The sequence below is a fragment of the Charadrius vociferus genome, unplaced genomic scaffold (genome assembly GCF_000708025.1).
Source record: "Charadrius vociferus isolate BGI_N301 unplaced genomic scaffold, ASM70802v2 scaffold282, whole genome shotgun sequence".
Taxonomy (NCBI): Eukaryota; Metazoa; Chordata; class Aves; order Charadriiformes; family Charadriidae; genus Charadrius; species Charadrius vociferus.
Window position 1 is genome coordinate 2,950,610 of NW_009647731.1, and position 25,349 is coordinate 2,975,958.

At 43.3% G+C, this 25,349-nt stretch overlaps 1 protein-coding gene across 1 annotated transcript in view; it reads left to right on the forward strand.

Moving 5' to 3' along the window:
• Positions 1-8,655: 8,655 nt before the first annotated feature.
• The window catches only part of SORCS3 (sortilin-related VPS10 domain containing receptor 3), a 219,515-nt gene continuing 202,821 nt past the window's right edge, over positions 8,656-25,349 (forward strand). The window contains exons 1-2 of the mRNA XM_009881623.1: positions 8,656-8,673; positions 11,319-11,386. Of these exons, the coding sequence (XP_009879925.1) occupies positions 8,656-8,673; positions 11,319-11,386 (86 nt within the window). The remainder of the gene's footprint in view (positions 8,674-11,318; positions 11,387-25,349) is intronic.

Below are 25,349 nucleotides of genomic sequence, written 5' to 3' on the forward strand. Positions count from 1 at the left end.
TAGGGCAGAGTTTGACCTTACCACAGCTGAGCCACTAAGTTTCAGAGTAGGTTTGGGCATCTGCGGATAGGAACTGCTGCATAAACATAGGTTCAAGGTCAGAAGAGTGCAGTCAATTGGACAGACCACGTTTTTATTACCTTAATATATAAGATAATCAGATCATTTAATCTTTGTTGAATCTATAATAATGTAAAAAATATGTTAATTGCCTAGTTAGCACTCAAACTATTGCTTCTGACCTTTTGTCTGTGGAGAGCCCTGACTCATGTTTGTCTCTTGCCTCCAGCACTGTCTGATCCTATGTGTCCTGCTGAGCCTGACTGACCCCAGTTGCCTGTGGTAGTTACTCATATATTCTAAACTACCACTTTTTTTTTTTTATCTTATTCTTTTTTTGTTGGTTCTTATATTTCTCTTTCCTTACTATTTAATTATGTTTATAAATACTCTACCTAGGTGTATTTAAGAATTATGATTCAATGGTGGGTTTGTACTAATGACGTTACAGTCATTCAAGGTCAGGTAGTAATTGTGGGGGAAAATCTAAGTATTGGACTTTGGTATCTGCAGTAGCCATAACAGAACAGTTCGTACATTTTGCCCTTTTTCCCTCTATGTCTACGCTTGTCATCTCTCAAACTGAAATGATCCTTATTTCCTGGGACTGTTGCAAGGAAGGGAATTAGCCAAAGTCTAAGGTACTTGGATTTGTGGATAATAAGAATCCAGTGGCAGGAGTGTAAGGTCTTGGAACTGGCCATTAAAAGTAGGTGCAAGAGCTTGTCTTCCAACAGGTACAGCCTTTCCTTCCATGATGGCATCTGTGACAGCCCAACTTTTGGACTGGTTCCCCTAGAGGGAGAAGGATGTTTTCTCAGAGCCATATTGTTCAAAATTGAGTAATATTGTCTCAGAATAATATTGCCATCACAAATTTATCTCCTTGTAGGTGGGTGAGCTGGCACCAAAGCTGGGAATAGAGTGGGGAGGCTCTGATGCCCTTCCCTGCTCTGAGTGCCAGGCCAGTGACCAAACTGCACTGCTGACACAGTGGCTTTGCCAGCACACATCTCCTGTTGACATGTTGAAGGCAAGGCTCTGCGTCTTGGGGAGTACAACAGGCATGTGTTTCTGTAGCATGGTACCTGATTTCCCTGCTGCTATTTTCCTCAGCTAGTGCCGAGGTATTTTCACGTGAACAAGTAAATCTTTTGGTCATAGACATGAGGCTGGAAGGGACTTCAACAGGTTGTGTAGTCCATCTCCTGTCCTTGGGGAGAGGGGGAGTCTCTTGCTGATGCTCTGTTCAATGCCTATTATTTGAGTTGCTAATTGGAATCTGAGGAAGATCAGTAATACTTATACATATATATGTACATATGGGGGGTGGGGGGGTGGGGGTGGAGAGAGAGAGAGAGTCGGGGTGTGTGAGAGAGGCGTGAGAGTTCCTGAGCAGAGCCTGGAATCTGAAATGGAAAAACAATAAGCAACCTGAATTTTCTTGAAAAATCAGTTTTATGGGAGTTTTTTCTCCCTTCCTTTCAGAAAAGGCTTAGACACAAAATTCTGCACATAGTTTAGTTTCCTTTATGGAACCAGTCAGCCTTGCCTTCAGCCCTCAGGGAAAACCCTCACCTGTCCTGGCAGTTTATAACATCTCAAAGGGCTGCTCTGTCTCACCTTCTGTCAACCTCATTTATTTATTTATTTTTAATTGAGAACTGTCCTGTGGTGTTACTATACCCACAGGTATACTTGCAGTTCAAGTCATCCCTTCTTTTTATGTTCCCATATCAGAAGCTTTAAATTCAGCAGGTATGTGACTCCACAGAGTTAAATCGCTGCACAAAATCTTCTGGTTTTCAGATGGTATCGGAAGATAATTGGAACAAGAACAGAGCCAGCAAAGTAACTGGGGCCTTTTTTCATTTTCTTCTTGAACTTAGGTAGAGATGTGCGCAAAGCAGCTTTACAAGGAAGACAGAGAAGGGGGAAAAAAGATAAAATTAAATTTCCCAAGGCTTCGGTGGAGGCTTCTTAGCAAAGAGGAAGAATTGGGAGATATGATCCAGCATGGGTTGCTGAATCAATAAAAATAAATTATGAGTTCTTTGCTATCACCTCTTATAATGTATGATAGGGGACCCTTAAATCATATCACTACCTGCCAGGAGAGATTGTATTTATGTTTAACTGAGTTACACAGAGATAAAGCTCAGGCTTCTGTTATTTTAAGCAATCTAGATGTCTTTTCTGGTGGGAATGTGTGTTTACGTGCAGCAAGGCCATCCTGAAGAGCTGGGAAAGATTCTGTGGAGCACAACTCTGCCTGCCTTGTCAGGAGGATGGGTCAGATCACCTGGGGGGAAAATCTTTCCTCTCTGATTTCTCTGTCTAGTGCTACCTGCAAGCTGCTGATAGTGTTGGTGTGTCCGCCCTCCCCTACAGTGTGGGGTGGATTTGTCCAGTTTGTCCAATTTTTAATGTGTAGTGGAGATGGAAGAGCAATGTGGCTGACTGGCAGATGCTATACAGCTAGCTGCTCAGAATACCCCTCATTTGGGTGATAATTGGAGTCTGTGATTGGGGAGGAGGAGAATATGACTTATTTTCCCATGTTATTGCAAAATATTATAGTCAGATTCCTCTCCTGAGTCCCGGAGGTGTTTGCCATTGCTTTGGTAGTGGTGTTATGCAGCTGCATTCAGAACCACAGCATAGACTTCTATGTGCAAGGCAGCTCTGAACATATCCTAAATGACAGTCCCTGCACCAAAATGTTTGAAACCAAAAGCATGAGAGAACCTGCCAGGTTGAATTCAAAATCCTTTCTAGATTTGTGTGAGCTCAGAAAGGTAAAACCATGACACTGGAAGAGGTGTCTGTCTCAGTGTTGATGCCCATGGGTGCCTTTTCTCTGACAGGCTGGGATTGCCCTTGAATTCCGAAAGCGGAGAACCAACATACAGGAATCCTGCCCTGCTCCCGCTAGTCGTTGCGTGGGAGAGGCAGTTGGGCTTTCCAGAGCTGGCTCTTTCTGCAAAGCACTGGAGTGATTTTTGTCGTGTGTCCCCCCTGCTCCAAGACTGTTCATTGAGTGCAAGCCCTGTAAATGGGAATTTCAAGCTGCTGCTTAAATCCCGAGGGCTCTTTTGTGAAGATAATGTGCTCTGTCTCCATCATCCCAGGGGAATCCATGGAAAGACTTCTCGAGCTCTGTCTCCTGGTTATTCTGCTGCTATTTATGTTGAAAGGGAGGAGGATAGGGGACAGAAAGAGCATACCGTGGCAATTTTCATACTGGAAAGTGAAAAGCAACACAGGCAAAGGAGGATTAAAGGAGAATATCTTTCTTTTAGTTACTGGTTCTTGTTTTGAGGACAAATTTGGCAGTCTCAGCCGTTCAGAGATCACAAGTTCACTGGAATATGTTTTTCTTTTGTGTGTGATCTTGGTACTTGTGTCTTTCAATTTCAGAGGGCTCTTTTGCCTGCACTGCCTGAAGCCACCCACAGATCAGTTTTATCTCTCTAGAGATTAAAAAAATAAAAAAAGTCCTTTTCTGCTTAAGTTGGCATCACTTTACTCTTGCAAAAGTGTTGCTCTGATTTTTCAGTGGGCAAGATTTGGCCTGTGTTTGTTGTTGGTACCTCTGTTGTTTTATTCTCATGTCTTTAGGATGAGCTATAGTAGTATGTGCAGAGAAGTATTCTTCAGCTATGTTCTCCAGGCAGGGAAAAAGAAGGTAGATTGATACGTAAAGTGTATGTGTTCCTTTTTTTGCTAATCATTCTGTTACTGTGGGTGAGCTTGTATTGTGGCTTTATTTTCCAGGTGATGCTTCTTAGCTCAAATTAACTAGAAGTGTTGAAGTGGATTATTTCAGCTTTGTTAAATTCCTGGATGGAGACACTTTTTCAGAATAAAGTGGTCTTTAATTTGATTTTTCTGATGTATTTGCAAAATGAATTGAACCAAACTCTTAAAAGTTGATTTGGATTCTTCTTCCTGAGTGTTCCCATGTAGAGAAACACTTAATCTCTCTCTGCCTCTGGTTCCTCATCAGTGAAACAAAGATGACATTATTTGCCTTTTTTCACATTGGTGATGCTTGTAGAATCTGTGAACACCTGTAGAATTGAAATTCCTCACCTGAGAGCTTTGTAATAATGCTATATGCTTCTGACACCTGGAGACAGCACTCTTGGGTGTTAGCAACTGCACTTAGACCTCCAGGGTAAATGAGAATGGTGATGGTGTGTAATGTGATCACGCACATGCATGCGTAGGTTTTTGGGGGGGCGGGTGTGTGAAGTGATTTTTGTGGGAGCAGGGTTATGTAGCGATTGTTTTTGAGAACCAGTGTACCTTGATCTAGGAAAAAAAACTTGTACTGGAATGGAGTTAATTTTCTTCCGAGCAGCTCGTGTCATGCTCTGTTTTGAATTTTTGGCTAAACCAGTGTTGATAACACATCAGTCTTTTGGGTACAGCTGAACAGTGCTTCACAGTCAGGTCTTCTCTTGCTCGCTCTTGCCTGCCTTGGGAGGAGGGTGGGGGCAGTCAAGAGCTGGGGAGGGGACATACCTGAGACAGCAGACCCAAATTGGCCAAAGAGGTATTCCGTCCCATACCAGATCATCCTCAGCAATAATAACTGTGGAGTAGTCTCCAAAGCAGCCATTGTTCAGAGACTGGCTCTGCACTGATGTGCTGTGGGAGGCAGTCAATGACTACCTTTGCATCACCTGTTTTTGTGGTGGTGGTTTTTTTGTTATTTCTTCACTTATTAAACTGTCTTTGTCTGGGATTACAAGTTTTTCTCACTTTTGCTCTTCTGGTTCTCTCCCCGTCCCTCTAGGGTGGGAGAGAACAAGTGTCTGGGCAGGTGCTTAGCTGCTGGCTGGGGTCAACCCACCACACGCTTAAGCAGAAATGTATGTTGAGCATATAAACAATCTTCTTTACGTCTTTTAAGTGTTTATGTGGGGAAAACTAGGCTGATATTGGTGGCTTTTGCCTGAATTAGCTTTGGATGCCGAGATTGTATGAAAGACCGCCTTAGCAAATTTGTCACCCTGAATAACTCCATGAGTTTGTAAATCAGTTCATCTTTAATTATTAATTTTATGCCTTGAAAAAACCCACCCCCACCACCAAAAAAAAAAAAACCAAAACCAACCCCAAAAAAACCCAAACACCCCAAACACAGAAGAAAGAAACAGCAGGGGACCTCCATAGAGCAGTGCTGTTGGCTTTAAGGTCCCAGAGCATTTTAAGCCAATTTACCTTCAGCTGTGGGCAATTTCCTGATACTGGTTCCCAGTAGCCTGTGGTTGTTCCCATTTTAAATTTACTTGTTGGGTGCTGCTGCTCTTGTGGATTAGGGAAAGGCAGATGAAAATTGCAGACAAGCTTTGTGTGGCTGGTGTTGGGGGAGCAAATGTTGCAAAGACCATGGAAATAAGTCTGTAGGCAGGAAACGGAGATCCCAGCATGGCAGAGCAAGTGAGTGGAGAGCTCTCATTTTTCACATGTAAATCTGTCTGTGACGTCTGTGTTGTGTTGTGGCGCTGCCCAGTGCTCATCCCTTTGCTCGTTATTAATTACACTCAGTAAATATGTGGACAGGGCTACTGATGAGCTGTGTTAATCTCTGTGCTGATATAGCAGGGTCGCTTAGAGAGGAGATGAAATCTCATGAAGTAGATCAGTGCTGGCCTTTCAGATGTCTACCTGAAGTGATCACCTATTCTCTCTGGCTGCTGTGCTTGTCTCTCCTGTCTCTAATATGACTGTTGCCTGATACAGGGACATGACTGCCTTTGTTGTGGCACTTTTCGGTTGTTCTGAAGTTCATTGTCAACCTGCTGAAGAAAATGCAATGCCTTTACACTCTAATTTGTGGGAAACGGAGTTATATATTCCACTGTGGGGTGTATGCAAAGCACTTTGCCAGTTTAGAATTGGCAAGATCTGGAGGAGGGTTTAATGAACTAAAGTAATTTTCCTTCATAGTAAAATTTTATGGGCATGAAAGATTGTTATGCCACCAAATACTCTGAAGAGCTTCTGAGCACTTTTGTGATTTATGAGCTTGGAGATTCCTAATAATTGTCTGAACAATAGGGATCCCTTCAGGGATGTGTTTTCAACATGGAATGAAACCTGGGCTACCAAAAAACTTTTTTTTTTTTTTTTCCTCTTTTCATGCCAGACAAGTTGTGTCAAGACTCAAAGCTGCTGGATTGGGCACTCTTGGAGACTTGCTGGTCTTATTTTAGGGAAATCTTAAATCTGGATTTGGTGGTTCAGTACACTACACAGTGTGGTGGCAGGATTTCTCAATGCCGGAGACCCTTAATCTGTATTGCAGTAAGAGCCATTGAAGGTAAATAATTGAAAATAATTGACAGGGCTTGACGTTTTCATCATGCAAACCTTATAGCAGGGTATTCAGCAGACAGTGTAGTTTCTGCAAAACAAAATCACAGACTGTCGAGAGGCATGAGTGTAAAATAAAGCGCATGAGGAAATTCTTGCAGGACTGGAACATCACTTGTTTCCAAAGAAAAAAAAATTTCTTCTGATTATCCTTTCTCCATCCCCACTTGTGTTGAGAAAACCAAAACAGTTTATTGAATTTTTCAGGTCATTTAGTTTTGTGTAAGCTGAGCTTGAAATTGCATTTTCCAGAGGGTTTGTATTGCCTTCAGAGAGCTGTAATTCAGCCTGGCCTATTTCCCCACTCTGTCCTGCAGGCTGGTTCTCCCTTTCTTCATTCTCAACCAGCTGAGCTGCTTGGTGCCCTGAGGGACACCTGCCCCTGGGGTGTCCTGGGAAGCGCAGTGTGGCTGTGCGGAGCCTGGCCCACAGGAGACGGGAAATTTCGCATCTGAGCTGTATTCCCTGGAGTGAGCAGTATGACCCCGGAGAAAAATGCAGTTCAGCACTGAGCTGACTTAAAATTAATTTTGGGGAGATTAGTTTGATGAACAGAAACAGTTTAATTTGGCACTACAAGAGTGTTTTCTTTATTTTGATTAAAGAATGCCTAAGTCTTAAGTTTTTACTGTTTCTGAATCAATATCACTTGGAACTTTTTTCAGTTTTATTTCTGTTCCCCTGAACAAATTGTTTTCATCTTGAAAGTTGAAGAGTGGCCATTTTCTATGGGGTGGCAATTTTAGATTTCCCTTGGTTCAGGGGAAGATGATGTTTATTTTTGGTTTGAAATAGTACATTAAATATGAAATCTCCAATTTTCAATTGAATTCAGCTTTTAAAATGAAAACCGTCAAGATTTTAATGCAAAATTACTCTGGCACAGAGAAGCCACAGTTATTTTTTCGTGTTGACAAAAACAAGCTAAGCTTCTTCAAAGCAGAAATAGGAATCAAATGTCTCAGCTTGAATCAATGAGGGCTTTTTCTTTTTCATTTTTTCTCCTGTCAGAATTCAGTTTTGGAAAATATGTCCAATTTTCCTTATGGTTTTTTTGCCATTCTTTTTCAACTAAAGCATTCAAATAACAGAATGTCTTAGAAAATCTGGCACCTGCCCACATCTGCCCCAATGTCCCTGCTTCTAGTTTCTTCTTAGCACGGTTGGGGTAACATGAGGTGGGGGCCTCAGAATAGCCTCTTGAAACACTTTGAAGTTTCCTCTGCAATGCTGCGTCAAAAGCACCCCATGAAAACAACTCGGGAACCAGCTGTGCCTTTCAGGCTTTGATTTGCGTCTTAACTGCATGTGACACTTCCTTAGTAGTTACATTTGCTCCGTGGTCTCACGAGGCAGCACTGTGGGGGAATGTGCTTTCACAGCTTTTCTTGGGAAGGTTGTATGTTCAACGCCTCCAATCCTCTCTGGTTTTCAAACTCCCAAACCATTGCAAGTGTTGCCTTTATTGAATCTGAAGTGTCTTGTCTCAAAAGGAAGGACTTGGAGGTGTTGGTTGATGAGAAGGTCAACATGAGCCAGCATTGTGCGCTCACAGCCCAGAAAGCCAACCAGATCCTGGGCTGCATCAAAAGCAGCGTGGCCAGCAGGGTGAGGGAGGCGATTCTGCCCCTCTACTCCGCTCTTATGAGACCCCACCTGGAGTACTGCATCCAGCTCTGGAGACCCCAATGTGAGAAGGGTGTAAATCTGTTGGATTGAGTCCAGAGGAGGGCCACGAAGATGATCCAGAGGGCTGGAGCACCTCTGCTGAGGACAGGCTGAGAGAGTTGGGGCTGTTCAGCCTGGAGAAGAGAAGGCTCTGGGGAGACCTTATTGCAGCCTTCCAGGACTTAAAAGGGACCTTACAGGAGAGATGTGGACAAACTATAGTGATTGGATGAGGGGTGACAGTTTTCAACTGAAAGAGGGTAGATTTAGATTAGATATTAGGAAGAAATTCTCTACTCTGAGCATGGTGAAACACTGGAACAGGTTCCCTAGAGAAGTTGTGGAAGCCCCATCCCTGGAGGTGTTCAAGGCCAGGCTGGATGGGGCTTTGAGCAACCTGGTCTAGTGGGAGGTGTCCCTGCCCATGGCAGGGGGGTTGAACTAGATGGTCTTTAAGGTCCTTAGTAACCTGAACCATTCTATGAAAAGGAAGCCAGTATAGTGTGGTGGCCACCTGGGGTTGTGGTGCAAGTGCGTTGCATGGCCTGGGCATACCTGGTGAGTGATTTTATGGACAGGTTGCTGTAGGTGACTGTACCATGTATTATCACCGCCTCAGGCAACTCCTGCTATTTCCTGGGATCCTTTGTGAGATTTAACTGCAAAGGGATGCTCATGCTTTTGCTTTCCATGCATTAACAACAGGCAGAGCTGGATTTTTGTTAGTCATCCTGGGCGAAAATCCAAAAAAAGACGTACTAAACAACATGCTTTTACTTTGGATTTATACCCAGTAGCTGAGTAGGATTCAACCCACTCCTGTAAAGCTGGTGTTATCCTGCAGTTTGCAGGGTTTATAATAGATAAGTGACATCTTCAAAAATACAGGGCATAGGAGATCTGGGGAGAGGCACACAAAAGCTGGGGGAGTATGGATGCTGCCTACAGTTGTAATTGCAACTTTAGGTAGAATTGCTCTGAAATTCAACCAGGACACGGAGATTTTATTTAATATGTTTAGGGCTGGATCCAGGATCCACTGAAATCAGCAGAAGTCATCCTGCTGTCTTCAATGCAATTAGGCTCTGAAACGGGAAAACTAACTTTGTGAAACCTTGCCATAGTTGTGAGAAGGGTGTCGTTTCTGGCAGGGCAGGGCTTGTGCGGTGGTGCATGGCTTCCTAGGGACTCTTGAGAGGGGTCCTGTCAGAGCCCCTGGCAGAATATAGGCAACATCCTAAAAATGTCACTCATCTCAGGTTTTAGCTGGGAGCAGGCTGCACTGTAAGGGGAGGAGACAATCAAACCCTGCTCGCCGCAACTTGCAGCTGGCTTATCCCCCTTTGTATGGGAAGGTGTGTGCAGGGTTTAAGTTGCGATAAAAAGGATATTGCCGGTATTTCCCCACTGCACAGCATCAGTTTAGTCTGACGTTGGCTTGCATATGCGGACTCAAATCTGCCTGGCAGGTTTCTTTTCACAGCCTGCTGGAAGCAGCTTGGCTTTTATCTTCCTCCTAAAGGTCTCTGCTTGGGGAAATAAAGGGACAAAATGCAATCAGGGATGGGGAAAATGAATCCAGGAGAGAGAGGGATGCTCAGAGCATCTATTCCAAAGCCATTAAGTTGGACACTGAGTGCATAGTCACGTACCGAGGTCCCTTACAATTTGAACAGGTCTCTTCCCGGTATTATGCTGACAGTAACCGACTGCTGCAGCCGTTGTGATATTGATTAATCCTTTGGCATTTTTCTGCAAAGCTTTAAATTCCTCACCCAGCAGCCTTTCAGCTGGGAAACCCAAATGAAAGGTGTGGTGGGTCCCACTGCTGTGGGAGGAGGAAGAGGGAGGGAGATACGGCTTTTGTAGTAAAAAGATCCTTGTTGCATAGGAAAACATTAATGAACCCATCCTTTTGGGTGACATCTCTCATTTCAACCCATCTTTTAGCCAAACTGTACAGTACCTGTTAACAAAACAAAAAAACCCCAAGTATTTATTAAAAATTCCTCTAGATGCTTTCATAGCTCAAGCAGATGCAAGGGAAACTAGCCTGTTCTTGAATCTTGCAAGGAGGAAACAATGTTGAAATGTTAAAATGATGCAAAACAAAAATGAAGAGATGCCCCAGAGCTCTTCCTGAGGGTGGTCCCACAGAATCTGAGGGAATGAACTGTGTGACATTAGTTATGCTAAAAAAGCACAGAGCAGATGCTCAAGTGCCCTTAACTTCTACTGAGGAACCTCTATTCTTCCTGCAGAAGTTCCCATCCCAGCTGAGCCTGGGAGCTTGCACAGAGGCTGACAGGTTATCGGAGTGCATAGCTGCCCTTCTGGGTAAGAAAGGCACTGAGCAATGTAGCTGGTAACTAGGAGGGTTACATTTACCTGTGAAATCTGAGGTCAGAGCACCAAGAGTATCAGAGGGAAGCTGTGGTCCCCAGCGTGCTGCTTAACTCGCCTCTCCTCCTACCTCAGTTTCGCAAGGGCATAACACTGGAGGATTTGTGGCTCGCCAGAAAGTTATTCAGTTAGCTCCTGAAGGCTCTCACTCTCCTTGAGCACTGAAGATGCAGATGAAGTTTTGTCTTGATCAAAGCTGAATCTCATATTCTGTGTCCCTCTATTTTACAACTGCAGAAAGGTGATGGCATGTGGCAATTCCCATGTTCCTGGAGTCAGTCACAGCAGATAGAGAAAAATAAAGCTCATTCTGGGCAAAATGGACCGTTTTGCTGGATGGGGAACTTCATAAACAAACTTGCTAATTCTTTCCATGGAGACTTGCCAATTTGTGGTAACACCTTGAGAAATGGGAAAAGTTGACTGTAATTTCTGATTGGGCTGTTGAGTTAACACGGGCTCATCTGATTCCATTCCTGACCTTGAATAACCGTAGTTGTAGAGAGGGCAGCTCATAATGTTCGATTAATTCCTGTTGGCGTGTTTTGTTTCAAATGCGAAACATTTTGAGATTAAAATAAATGTTACTGGTTACTTGATGCATTAAGCAAATTAATTTCTTTTTTTTTTAACTTACTTGATCCTGTAATACCACAACTTTAATGGATGAATGCTAAGCTCTCCTTTGGGTTATTTCAGATGCTTAGTGTATTGTTATATACACTAAAGGAAAACTCTTTTTTTTTTTTTTTCTCTCTTTCTTTTCCCTTTCTCTTCCTCCCTCCCTTTCCCCTCCCTAGGTGATTCTCATTCTGACAAAGCTCTACGACTTCAACTTGGGGAGTGTTACGGAGAGCTCACTGTGGAGGTAAGTGGATTATAGAAATCACAGAACTGGCATGGAGGGGTTGCACTGGGTCTCTTCTAAAACAGGAGGCTGAGCAAGGGGAGGAGACAGGAGGGAATCTGAGGTAACTGGAGTTGCATTTTGGAAAAGGGACACGTGATTAAGAACACATTGCTTTAATGAAATGGGGTCTGCAAGAAGAGGGTTTCTTGATGTGTGGGTATTTTCCTGGCACACAGAGGAGCTTGGTTTCATTCTCGCCTCTGAGTGTCCTTAGACAAGTGTCTTCATTCCTCAGAACCTCTGATGGGAGGCTGGCAATGAGAACAGTCTCTATAGATGGTATATGTTTGCTGGAACAGTGTCCAAGATGGTGTACAGCACAGTGCATGATATGATCTTAGCTGATCTTAGCCATGTTCCTCAGCTGTGGGAGCTGAGCTGGTCATCTTGGCAGTGAACCTGTGTTGCCATGGGCTGTGAGGACAGTAGCCACTAAAGCACTAGAGATATCACAGTGAGGTGCTGGTGTCTTCTCCACTATGGATAGACTCAGATGTGTCATCTACCTGCCACGCTCATAGTCAGGAGTTTCCTGGCCTGAGAAGCATGCTGCTGGACAAAGTATGTGTTTGAAAGTATGTGTATGTGTGTGTGTGTTCAATAAATAAATACATTTTTAAACATCATCATCCCCCCCCCCCAAAAAAAAAAAAACCAAACAAAAAAACACCCCAAAAAAACCCAACCAAAACCAAACCAAACCCACCCCCGTAAGCAGGCCAGTTTCTTGATGTCTGAAATCACCCAGAGTTTTTACCTGCTGGGGATTGCTCTTCCTCCTAACACCCTGCCTGTTGTGTGGAAAGGGTAAGCCTTTAACAGAATTTTTATAAGGCGTTTTTTACCTTAAGGACAAAAAAAAATAAATAAATAAGGCAGCCAGGGGTTGGGGGAGACCACGTGCCTTGTGTCAGGTTTACCTGGTGTGTTGCAGCTACTGCACAACCTGCTCAAAGTGTAGTTGGTGGAACTATCAATGCATTGAAACCATTGTTCTGTGAGCAGCTCCTTGCCAGATGGTCTCTCATACTTCTTTCTTCTCAGCTAATTTAAAAGCCCCTGTTTGGAGCAGACTTTTGGCATGTGCTGTAGGTTTATTCCTGTTAATGTATTTAAGGGTTAATTGTTCAGTAGAGCTCTTGAAACTTCTCAATTTGCACAGTACTTCCAAAGCCTAATTGCGCTGTACCATGGTAATCTGCAAAAGTATAAATAACTGTACAGCTAATAAGAGAGAACACAGTCATTTCCACTTACCCTGGTACTTTTCAAGGTATTAAAGCCTTAGAAAACTTTTGCCTCTTTACCTAACAAGTACAAATGGCACTGTGATTGTACTTTAAATGTAATTGCCAAGCTATCTGCTCTGCATAAATAATGTAACAAGCAGGCAAATCCTATCCTAATACTGAACTCAAAGCATCACCTGAGCTCTGCAGAAAGGCAACAGCAGCATCCCTTTTGGAGTTTTCCCGGAGTGACGGAAATGTAGTTCATCATCAGTACAACTGAATACATCCAGTACTCAGTCAGCTGGGGAAACGCGCTAATTTGTGAGCGTGTTTCAGTGTGTTCTGGGACATTTCTGCATCTTTTCTGCAGTGAAATACGGGCCAGGGTGGGGCCTAGAGACTTGGAGCAGTTCGAATTCAGAACCTTCTGAGTTTTCTTCCAAGGTCTGGGAGGAAGGCTCAGGGTAAGAGCTAGTACTTGGAGCTTCTGGGCTCTAAACCTTATTTTCCCACCTGGAAAATTCAGGATTAAGCCATGTTGTACAACTTCAGGGGGGAGTGAGGAGTCTTAGAGAACAGCTATGAGTTTCTTTGGAAAGGATGTTGTAGAAATGCAAATAGATACTAAGTGGAAGCAATAAGCCAAGAGAAAGACTCCTTTTCTCTGAATTTTCTGTTCTATTTGCACATTAAAGCCTCTGAATCTTTGCATTATTTAAATCGGTGCTTTTCAATATTTTCTTTTAATTTTTGAGACCCTGAAAATTTCAAAAGGAGGATCTTTCTCTGCAGAGTGAATTTAAGCCTTCTGGCTGTGGGTTTGCTTTCCTGAGTTACACTTTATAGACTCCTTCAAAGCCATCTATGAACCCCCAGATCCGGTGGGTCACAAACTGAATGCAACTATCAGGTAATTATCAGAAGGAGGTCTGGACATTTCCAGGTGTGTGTTGTTGGTTTTTTTTTTTTTCCTCCCCCTCTTCCTGTTTTCTGGGAATATGATACATCCTTTCTGCTAACCAGGAGTCTTGCCCATCTGAGCAGTGGAGCCGTGTGATCTCTCTTCTGAACCCTTGGCAAACACAGTTGCTTCCACAAGAGAGGAGTGGCTTTTGTGGCAGAGAGCAATGAATCACACAGCAGTGCTTCAAAGGATGCTGAGATAGAGCAGAGTGCAATGCAATCTCCAAATATCATCTTGCCTTCGCCTGCTTCATGCATCAAAAGCTGCTTCTCAGTTCCCTCTGGGTTATAGCATGAGAGGCTTCTTTTAATGGAAAACTGAATTGCCATATAAGAAAAATTTCTAATCCCTGCATCTAAATACAAAGACAAGTAAATCAATAAGAAAACATCCTGAATGTAATTAAAAAAGGGGGCGAGAGCAAGAGAGGGAGAGGAGAATTAAAAGTTACGTTGGAAGCTGCTCCTATATCATGCTGATACAAGTTTAGACAGAGGAAATGCTAGTCAGCATCTGAATGCAGGAACACAGGCATTGCTCTAATAATCAAATCCATGCTTCTGCGGCCCAAAAAATCCACAGAAAAGGCCTCCATTGCTACTGAAGCAGCCAGCTTTGAAGCAGGCAGCTTCAGGGTAGACGCGCACACACACACACATTCAGTCACACCCCTCCCCCTTGTGAATGCCATATCTCTTCTTGGTCACAAGAGACAAATGTCAGTGTGGTTTGGATTTTTGTTTTTCCCAACAAGTTGAGTGGAGGTCGTCATTTTCCTCCTATGAAAGGCAGCAACTTTACTGTGGTTGTAGTTGTGATGGTGTGCGACATCAGAATTTGTGGGGAGAGGTCTTTCCGTAGGTTGGCAAATATACCTCTAAATATTATTTAATTATTTAAGCTTTTCAGGCATGCAAACCCTTCATCAGTTTTCATTGCCTGGCAGAATATCTAACTGGGTAGTTGAGAATCCAGCTACATCCTGCCTGCTTTAAGTAAAAATTGGATTAAGGGTTGGACATATGCTTTGTGCAGAATTCCCTCCCCTCCCTCCACTAACACTTCTTACCCATCAACAAAAAGAAAACAGTTCTCCTTAATCTGTAAACTTATGGTTTTGATCTGAAGTGCTATTGGAGCACCTCTAATTCCCAAACCCTCTGTAGGCCAGGGTCGCTGCATCGAACTTCACTGCCCATGATGAACTGCAAGCACACAGGTGTGATCTGTTGTCAAATAGGAACTCTCTCTGTAAAGAGCAGGGGCCAGGCTTCCTCACAGGCATTGTAGTGCAAGAGGGCATCTGTTGAACAGAGGAGAATGAGAGGTTTAGATATGCAAATATGGTGTCTAAAAGGCACTATTCATAACCAAGAGTCGGAAGGGTTGGGTGTCAGGGTTTTTTTGCCTATTTTTCTGTTGAAAATCTCAGGCAAATTTTATAAGGAGGAAGAGAGAAGGGAAAGTCTATTCGATGGCTTATTTCTTCAAATGTGTGTGTTTGTAACGTTTCCAGATCTGACCATAGAAATTGTGATAAATGAGTTTTGGTTTCGGGTGTATGCTGTGTTCAGGTGTATTATATGGGGAGTTCTGTGGGTTGTATGGTAGGCAGCAAGTCCTTTCATTAGTTAATCTTGTTGCTGTCCAGTTGTTTCTTTCTTGTATTGTGCGTGGGAATAAACAGGAGGAGGAATTTATTGAGCTCCTTTTCTTATTCTGTGGGCCTTTTGGATTTCACAGGTTTTACAAGCAAAGGAGGAGCATGGCTTGTTGCTAATCCTGTCTCCTGTTTAAGCTGTACAGGTTTGAGATAGGGTTATGTGAACGTGACACTCTGGTTAAGCATTTAAAGTTGCTATTGTAATATTTAAAATGTTTTCAACTGTTTCAGCCAGTGTGGGTTGAGCAGTTATTTCTGCTAAGATAACTGGAATAAAAGTTTTTCCACTGTTGCCTTTTTAGTATCCAGGAACAGTTACATTTATTTGGATTGCAGTAGCTAAAAAGGCAGCCTCCATCCCAAGAGAGCTTTCAATTTCAGATGAAGACAAAGAGACAACAGGGCGATACAGCAGACAAGAGAATTGTAAGTTAGCAGGGTGGTATTTATGATCAATGCGATAGCCATGACTGCAACACATCAACTAATTAGGCAGTGGGGAGTAATTCAGATTTTCTTCCAAAGTGCAAGCACTTGCATGTGTCAGCTCTGAGTCCCTGCTACCATTTTACCCACCTTTGATGGGTCCCCTGGAGTTCCCCTCCTCTGGCTGTTGTCCCAGCTAAATTATCTGGTGGTACATAATGCCAGCCCATGCATTAACCCATACTCAAAACCATGAGTGACTCTCTCTGCCTAAGAGGCTAAAATGCTGATGAAGGAATTTTTGCATCTATTCTTTCTTGTTTATTAACCAAAAAATTATGTTTCCATGGCAGCAGTCAAAAATCCCCAAGTATTCTTTTTACTCCTGTGGCTGCTGTGCCTGAAGAGGTTGGTCTGTTCTTTTAGCCTCTGTGGTGAGGCAGCTGTGAAACGCAGCAGCTGCAACTCCTCGCTTGGAGCTAGAGGAGTAAAACCTCTCAGCTTGGTTGCAAGCTGCCTTATGTCTTGCATTGCTCTTTCATTTAGCTCTGTTTGAATTACCAAAGCACTTCACGTTGTTTCCTCCTATGTCCTCACCTCTTAAGCCTCCCACAGTCTCCAGAGACTATCAGCATGTTTCAGTGTACCTCTCCCATTTTTTTCCTTTGCAAAGCTTCACAGCTCACACTGATTTCTGTGCCCTGGGTGCGTGTGTTGCGGAGGGAGCTGGCTTCAGACAGGGCTGCTCTGTAGGTGTGTGAAATGGTGACTGTGGTGTGAAATGCCATGTCTCCCCTTTGGGGACCAGGACTTAGTCTCCTTATTCACCTTCTAAGGTAGGTGAGTAAGGAGGCAGGGATCAGGGGGTTCAAAAAGCCTGACTCCAATTTCCACATCATCCTCTGTGAAACCAGCTAAGCCTGAAACAGGTCATGGCACAGCCAGAGCTTCCTTAAGAGACTGTTTCTATCCCAGTGGCAATGCATTATTTAGACTGTGGTGCTGAGAATGGCAACTTCTGGTTTGTGCCACAGCCTCTTGCTCAGCACTGGTCAGGCTCCACACGTTTTGCAATGGGGTGTTGTAGTTTTCCTGGAGTCTGCTGTATTGAAACAGTCTCCAGACAGCCACCGTGACCAGCTGACATCTCCTTGCAGTGTTGTCAAATTTGATTATATTTATTGTTTTTCACTTTTATGCTGACAGCATGCATCTTAGATACATGTTATTTTCCAGAGGACTGTATTCAGGCGTAAAATTAATGGAGCTGGTTTTCAAAGTAGTAATGCTTCCCATTATTGCATCTGATTTGGCATTTTTTTAATAACACTACAAAGTGCAGAAATCCTGTGCTGATGGTAAGGCACTGGAACGGGTTGCCCAGAGAGGTTGTTGAGGCCCCATCCCTGGAGGTGTTCAAGGCCAGGCTGGTCGTGGCCTTGGGCAACCTGGTCTAGTGGGAGGTGTCCCTGCCCATGGCAGGGAGGTTGGAACCTGATGATCTTCAAGGTCGTTTCCAACCTAAACCATTCTATGATTCTATGAAGAGAAGGGTTTCTCATATCTACCATCAGCCATCAGGGCATGGAGGGAAGGAACTGGCTGGGTGCGCAAGCACGTTCCTGACCACTCTTGGATTTGCAAGCCAGGGTGCCCAAAAGTTTGGCAACTCCACTGTTGTTGTTTGTTAGAGTGTATAAATACCCTAGCTCGATGATGGCTCATTTTTTCAGGCTATAGGAGCCGCCTGTTGAAATGTTTGTGGTTGAGAGCTGCTAGGTGCAGACTAAGTTTGCTCAAGAACTGAGGGAATGGGAAATGACAATCCACAACTGCAATGTGACATGAGAGTTGTTCTCCAGAGCTGCCAGTGCCCTGAGTTGCAATTAGTGTGGGTCTTCAGTAGCATTCTAGAATAATGCAGTTCTTAGCCTCTAGTATGCTTGCTGATTTGTCTTTCCCCCACAGTGGGTTTACCCCGGCTCAGCGCAGCGTGGCTGTCAGTCATAGGTGCCATCTTCGCATGGGAGCCACACTTGAACTGTTTGGGAGAGGTGTGGTAGCTGCATGTTGGCCCATTCCTGAGCAAGCTGCTGCCAGATGAAGATTGTGGTCATTTAATAAAGAGAAGTTCCTTGGCCCAAAGAGCTAGGTAGTCAATAGCTGTGAAGAATAGAAAATGCAGCATTGTTGAGCCAAGTGAGAATTTCTTCTTTGTTCTCGTGACTAAATTCCTGCTTATTTTGGAGAAACGGGTCTTGTTCTCTTGCTCAGGCTGACATACCAGGTTTGGCAGAGGCTCCTGACACCTGAACTTGTCCAGCTGCACAAGTGTTGCAGCAGGCGTCAGAAAGTGGGTCCTAGTTATTAACAGGAGCAAACTTTACAGAGAAAGCTTTACAGGTGAAAAGAGTTGTTGAGTGTCAGGAAGGAGAGAAGTTAATAGGGAAAAGGCATTGCATTAAGTTACGCTGTAGGGATGCTAAATGTTCACAAAAGACTATACATACAATGGCTTTTCTGTGCTCTTTTCATAACTATTAAGAGCGTTAGGGGGGTGACTTAGCTTCCTTGGTTTTGCTGGTTCAGGGGTATATCTGTGACAAGAATGTTAGAAGTTGCTGGTTATCAGATGGTGATAACCATTGACCACCTTATCCCCCTGTATGAGTGAAGCCTTTTGAAGTAACTAAGTATGACCTGATTCAAAATGTTTTCCTGGTTTGAGATGGTTCATTATCCTTCCAGCTGTGGCTTTCCAAAGACCTAAACAAGTCTTTTATTGTGGACTTCAGGAATTGTATATAAGGGATTGTCTTAATTGCTTGGGCTGTGTGGTTAGATATGAAGGTCTGTGGGAATTTAAAAAAAAAAACAAACAAACAAAAAAAAAAGTAAAAAGAGAAAGAGAAAGAAAATTTAAGGAGTGGAATGGAATGAACTATTGGTGTAGCTCTCCTCAAACGTCCCAGACAGTCCCAGGTGGTGTCCAGAGCATACATTCTTTGCAGTTCAGAATGGAAGAAGATGCTGTCATTGCAACAAATGGATAACGTGAGTTAAAACTGTTTTAAACATTTTGTTTTGGGAACCAATCATGAAAATTAATGGGCTTATCTTAAATTCAGGGCTACGTTTTAGAGTTAGGTAAACTCAGTAATGGTCATAAAAATAAGACCACGTTCTTTAATTCTTTATGTCATTCTTTAAGTATATGACTAACTTCTGGAGAGAAGTTTCATCTATCTCTTTCTCCTTGCTTCCTTAGCCCTAGTATATCCCACAGGATTTTTCCACAGGGGAGCAGTAAGGTTCACACCTTTACTTAATGATGGTTTCTTGCTTTAACAAGCAATTGCATTAATGTTGCCTCAGAGATGGAGGGGGCCAAGGGGGACGATGTAAAATCACAAGCAAAGTAGTAGCCCAGCAAATGTGAGTTTAAAAGCCTTTGTACGTGCCTTGGGGTGGTGTGTAGATTGAAGTCCTACTGTTGCTTATTAAGATGCCTTAGTCATCTTGTTTCATGGAGCTCGTTTGTCTTCTGTGAACCAGCCTTCTGGCTGGTCCATTTGTTGTGTCTCTTAATTGCTCCATCAATGACCTTTCTGTGGGGGTGGGGATATCATCAGACAGGGGACCTTTTGGATTTATTAATTTTTTGTTTGCCAAGAAAGCTCTGAGACTAATTGCCAAGACTTCCCAGAAGATATTAGTTTACAAATTCTAATGACACTTATGATTTATTAATGTGCTTCCCCCTGCATCTGCTCATCCCTATTCCTTGGTGGAATTCCTGATGAATCGGAGAGAATTAATAAAAACACAACTGCAGATTGTAATGGTGTTTTAGCTAGGCTGTTAATTAAAAACTTTTACCCATGTTCAGAGTGCTTTATTGATATCTGGGATTCTCTGAAGACAAGGGTAAGTCTTGGCTTTGACTATGTTCTGCCCCAGAATCTCAAATTGGCAAGGGTGTTTATGTGTCGATCCGTGGTGGCGGCACAGAGGTTCACATTTACGTGTGCATGTAACTCACTGGTCAATGTGTGCTACACATCCCCACTCCGCGCTTCGTCCATGGATCTTTTGCAGCTTGAACGTGGGCCTGCTTTGCTGAAGTTGCTGACCTTCAAACATTTGGCTGTGGGAGGACTGGGCTGGTCACTAATGATGGAGGCTGCAGGTACGTTTGTGTGAGGAATGCGCTAGTTAAATAGGTCTAGAAAGGTCATGTGGTTGTACATCAGTTTTGATCCCACAGATAACTGGGCTATTGGGATATTCCTGTTAATAAGTAGGCCCGGGAATTTTTGGATACATCTTGTCTTCTGGCTGGATACAGGGAGGCAAGAAGAAAAGGCAGTTTATCAAATTCCAAACTTCTTGAGGGAGTGTTCTTAGGACAAATGTGGAATTCCAGATAAAATGTAGAGAGGACAAAAGCGAGCTATGTTTTGTTTTCATTTTCCATGTTTCAGGTAACATCGACAACCATCCGTTTCTCTTTTCCTCTCTTCCTCATAACTGTTGAATTACTTGTACTCTGCAAAAGAGCTCCAACAGGAGAGACTGAGAATCTCTCCAGGGAGAGACTGATGCTAATCTTATGTGTGGAAGATCCAAGTTCAAGCCCTTGCTCTGAATAAGTATAAAGGGAAGTGCTTTTTTATGCCGCAAGTAATTAAATTGTGTAACTCATTGCTACAGGATGTTGTGAGGCAGAAATAATAAAAGTGTAAATGGATTTCAAAAGGGGATTCAGTGAATTAATGGAGGATATTTCTGCTGGTGGCTGTTAAACGTGATAGTGTGGAAGTAGCCTGTGGCGTACATTAATTATTTTATGTTATGACATTCAAGGAACAGACAGGTCTACAGCTTTTGGACCAATGTTGCAGAAACATCATCCATTTTTTGTTCTTCAGTAATGAGCTATTCATGCTTTAGGTGTTCTAATGGAATAGCTGGGATTGTGCTGGAGACACATGCCACAGTGTTTCAGTGGTTTTGGGATTTGAAGATCTTGGAGAGCTGGGGGAGAGACCATGGGAAGAACCATGCTGTCTTTTATTTCTTCCTTATACTTTTTCCCAGAATATTCTGTGGCAGATTGGCAGACAATATGAATTTTTGATCTGATCTACTGTGGCTGTCTTATTCAACCAAAGGGTTTGAGGCTTCTGTGCCTCACGCAAGCTCTTCATCCATTGCCCAGCTGGTAACTATCTTGGATGCTGTTGCCTTTTCTTAGTAAAGCTATTTTATTGGACTAAAAGTATACTTAGTAGTTTAAAAAAACAAATGACAAAACCCTAGACTATCTTTGATGTAATTTAATTTTCCAGTCAGTCCTTTCAGGCACACAACTGGGGTTGATCATCCTGACAATGGAAACTTACACCTGCTCAGATCTCTAGCCTTTCCATTCCAGAAAACCAGATGATGGAATGGGAAATTTAGGGAATTTAATGCCAAAAGATGTTTCTGGTGTTGATACGATCATGAGGATCTCAGTGTGAATTAATGAAATTTGTTGTGGGAAAAAAAAAAAAGGTGTTTTAGGGAGCTAGAAGAATATGCTTGTCCCTGCTTTTACAGGTTATATATGCTATATTTAATGTAGTTTTTCTGTCTTTGTTAATTAATTTCTTTGATTATGGGCTCCCCAAGAAGGGAGACATCCTATCTCATCAGAAATGAATTTTGAGCCCAGGTATTTAGTCCTGGGGCTTTGGTGGAGAAGGTCAGAGGAAGCTTTACCAAAAGCGAATGTGTTTTTTTGAAGCACCAGAGTCCCTATGAAGTCATCTTGTCTGGGGCGGCAGGTAAAGTACATTTGTAGTGCTTTGCCTACTTGTTTAGAAAAGTAGCAAGGCAGCATTCAGGAGGGAGTTCGTAGCCAAGAACCTGCTGTTGCAGATCCTGTGGGTGTTGTGACTGTTGCTGCATCAGCAGAGCTGCATCTGTTAACAGGAATTGGCTATTGCATCTCTTCTTTATCATTTGGAGCAGCAATTCCATTGCTCTCATTAGAGGGCTGCTCCTTTTGTTGAGTTATCTCATCTTACATTCTAATTAGATTTGGATGCCGACAGCAAAACTTTTTGCAGGAAGCCACACTTAAAGATGAATTTGTTTTGGCCGTACTAATGTCTCTTTCTGATCCCTCTTTACTGTGCAGAGGAGTTTCGTTGGCACAGATTCGTAGCGGATGCATTCAGCGTGGATATGTGCCAATAATGAAAACCACACATTAAATTCACTTATAAATATGCAAATAGATAATTGCAAAATAAGAACTTTCGTAATAGATTACATAAGAACTTTCATACTAGATCTGGTCTAGTAGGGCTTGGAAAGCCTGAAAAGAGATGCCCAGAAAAGAATATGATAAAAATCTTACAAAATTACATGGAGTGAATAGGGTCCTTACTAAAACAAGTGGGTGGAGCATCTCTCCTATGAGGAAAGGCTGAGAGAGCTGGGACTGTTTAGCCTGGAGAAGAGGAGGTGTGTGTAGGGGGATCTCATCAATGTGTGCAAATACCTGAAGGGAGGGTGCAAAGAAGACGGAGTTGGGCTCTTTTCAGTGGTGCCCTGTTACAGGACAAGAGACAATGAATGGGCACAAACTGAAACTCAGGAGGTTCCCTCTGAATATCAGGAGACCTTTTTTACTGTGCAGGTGACTGCGCACTGGCACAGGTTTCCCAGGGAGCTTGTGGAGTCTCCATCCTTGGAGATAATCAAAAGCCATTTGGACTGGGTGTGGGCAACTGGCTCTAGGTGTCCCTGCTTCAGCAGAGGGTTGGACCAGAAGTCCTTTCCAACCTCAACTGTTATGTGATTCTGTGAAGAATAAAGGAGCATCGGACAAAGGTTCAGAACAAGTAGAAGAATTTTGTCCTTAGGGCAACGTGTATTTAACCTGTGGATGCCTTGCTTGAGCATATTTTGGTAGGTAAAGTTCATGTGGGTTCAAGTGGAGTCTAGACAAGTTCCTAGAAGCAAAAAAAAAAAAAAAAAAGTCTCACAAGGATTATATTATATGCAAAGACTTTATCTGTGGCTCAGAAAGTCCCCTGGCCTCTGGTGGGTCAGGGCTGGATCAGGAGCCAGCATGTTCTTGCCCTGCACTTGCAGTTTCTGTGTTAGTGCCACCTCATGGCTTGCTGTGGGATGCGGTTCCCCTATCCATACTAAACCCAGGCTTTACATCAGCTTACATGATTTGTTTCTCTTTGAGTGAGCTGTTCTTTTCCTTTCTCTTCCCCTCTCCCTCCTCCCTCGACTTTTCTTTCCAATTAGGCTTGGGACCAAGTCATATAAATCTTCAATGCTTTGTACAGTGGCTGGTAGAATTTAGTACTTTAACATGGGTTGTGTCTGTTTATATTGGTGTTTTATTATGTTGTGGTTTTTGATTTTTTTTTTATTTCCCCCCCCAAATGCACTGCCATTTTATAATGGCTATAAATAATCTGAAGGATGGAGAAACATTGTTAAAAAAAGGTGCAGGAAGTCCTTCCATCTTTCTTTCAGTCTGGTCTGTCTCTCATTATCTCTGTGGTACATTCATTAGGCTTCTAATGATGTTAATAAGTGCCCAGTATCAAGCGGTCACTTCTCCAAATAATATTTACAAAGGACTACATTCTCCCAGCCTGGAAGGCAGCCTTTGATTTATTTACTTACCACATGTTCTTCATCTGTAAAACTTGTCAGCCTGTTCTTTTACAGTATACGCCTGACCAAATGAAAATGAAAGCTCCTGTAAACTACTACATCATAGGAAGCTAGTGCATTTTTACATGGCGGATTTCTGCCTCTGAATAAGAACTGTAAAAGGTTAGTGAGGCCATTCTGTAACCAGATTATTAGGGCTTGTTTTTGGGTCTTTGATGGCCTGTCACTTTAGAGAATTACCTCCATAAATATTAGTACTTGCTCGTATCCAGTTATCCCTGAAGCTTGCTGTCCAGACGCCTGAACCTAGCAGCAGGCTGTGTGCAGGAGCTGGGCATTCAGCGTCCTGCAGGTCTGGTCAGGGGTGCAAATGTGGTGCTGTACTGGAATAGTTGAGGGATATTGCCCTGTAACAGGACTGTTACACTGTCTTCTACGGATCTTGTAGTCTAGCTCAGAGGATCTGTGAGGAAGATGATAATAGAAGACTAGTTACAGGAAGATGGCTGGATTGGTAACTGCCCAGCCTTACCCCAAAGTCAAGTAGTAGTTTTGTGCAGAGGTGAGAGGCACGCGGTGAACTTTCCTGCGTGAGTTCTGGTGCATTTAAGATGCAGCTGTCTCCAGACACCTGTAACTACTGCCAGAAGTGTGGGGCTTCATAGCAGAGTTGAATGGATGCGTGCGGCTCAGCCGTGCACCTTCACAGCCCGGGGTCTTGGCATGGACTCGTGTACCTTGGCTTTGAGTTCATACATTGTGCTGTGCAGGGGAGCAATAAGCTGGGACTGGTACCATGTGTAATCACCAGTTTGTACAAGCCCTGGGAGGCTAAAAAGCCACCTGTGGACAGTTATGCAGAAGGGAAAAGCAACCTAACTGGGACCTAGGTTCAGGTGTCTGAAGCTCACGAGGAGTAACCAGCCCCATGGAAAGAGAAATGTTTTCAGCACTGGTCCTCTTGCATCTCTTTCTCTGAAATGGTAGAAACTGTAATAGTGATTTGCTTTAAGAAGGAAGCCTGGTTGTTGGTTGTGGGTCCTGGAGGGGGGAGAGCAGAGAACAGGTTCAGAGCAGAAGTCAGGAACAGCATGGGGAAGAGTAATCTGCACACAGGGAATAGGTCCCAGAGCCTGGTGTGGGAACAGGAGAATCGTACAGCTTCCATCAGCACCAAAGGATGTGTGAGTTCCCTGGGGACTTCAGCAGACTGCGATCCATCCATGGGTTTTGCATAATTACTTCAGGGATCACAGACAAGCTGTTGACCTTGAGGTGCCCCAGACACAGGTCTCTGTAAAGCCAGTGTGTGGGAGGGCTTGTCCTTTCTTTGGGTTACTTGCAGCTGTAAGTGTGGCTGAGGAAAACCAAGGCAGTAAGATCATCTATTAAAACGTAAAGTTTCAGATATAATGTTATATTGCCAAGGAGTAGTTAAAGCTACACAGTAAGCAGTGGACCATGGTACATCATTCAGTGAGCCTCTAGCAGAGTAGGGAATAAATGTCCCATGGAAGATTAAAATCCCATTGGTTCTATTATCTGTAACCAATAAAGGTAAAAGGGATGTCTATGAGGAATACACAGTTAATACAGCACATTTAGCTTTGTACCCACAACTGCGCGATTTCTATTTTGTACGAGGCATGGCAAACAAAGCAAGACAAGCTTTGGGATTTTTTTGTCTGGAAGAGTACGTGGCAGGGGAGACTGGTGGAACATCTGCCTCTCTGAGGACTTGGAGGGTGTTCTGCACGAACATTACCTCATTGTAAGGGTTGAGGGGTGTTACACCACCTGAAAAGTTCGTATATTGTCCTATGGCATTTTAATGGTGATGAGCACAAGTCTGACTATGTAACAGGACATGGCCCAGTTGTGTGGTGGGAGGTATACAAGAAGCCCATATTTTCTCTTTGGAAGTGCTCCTTTTGAGTAGGGGCA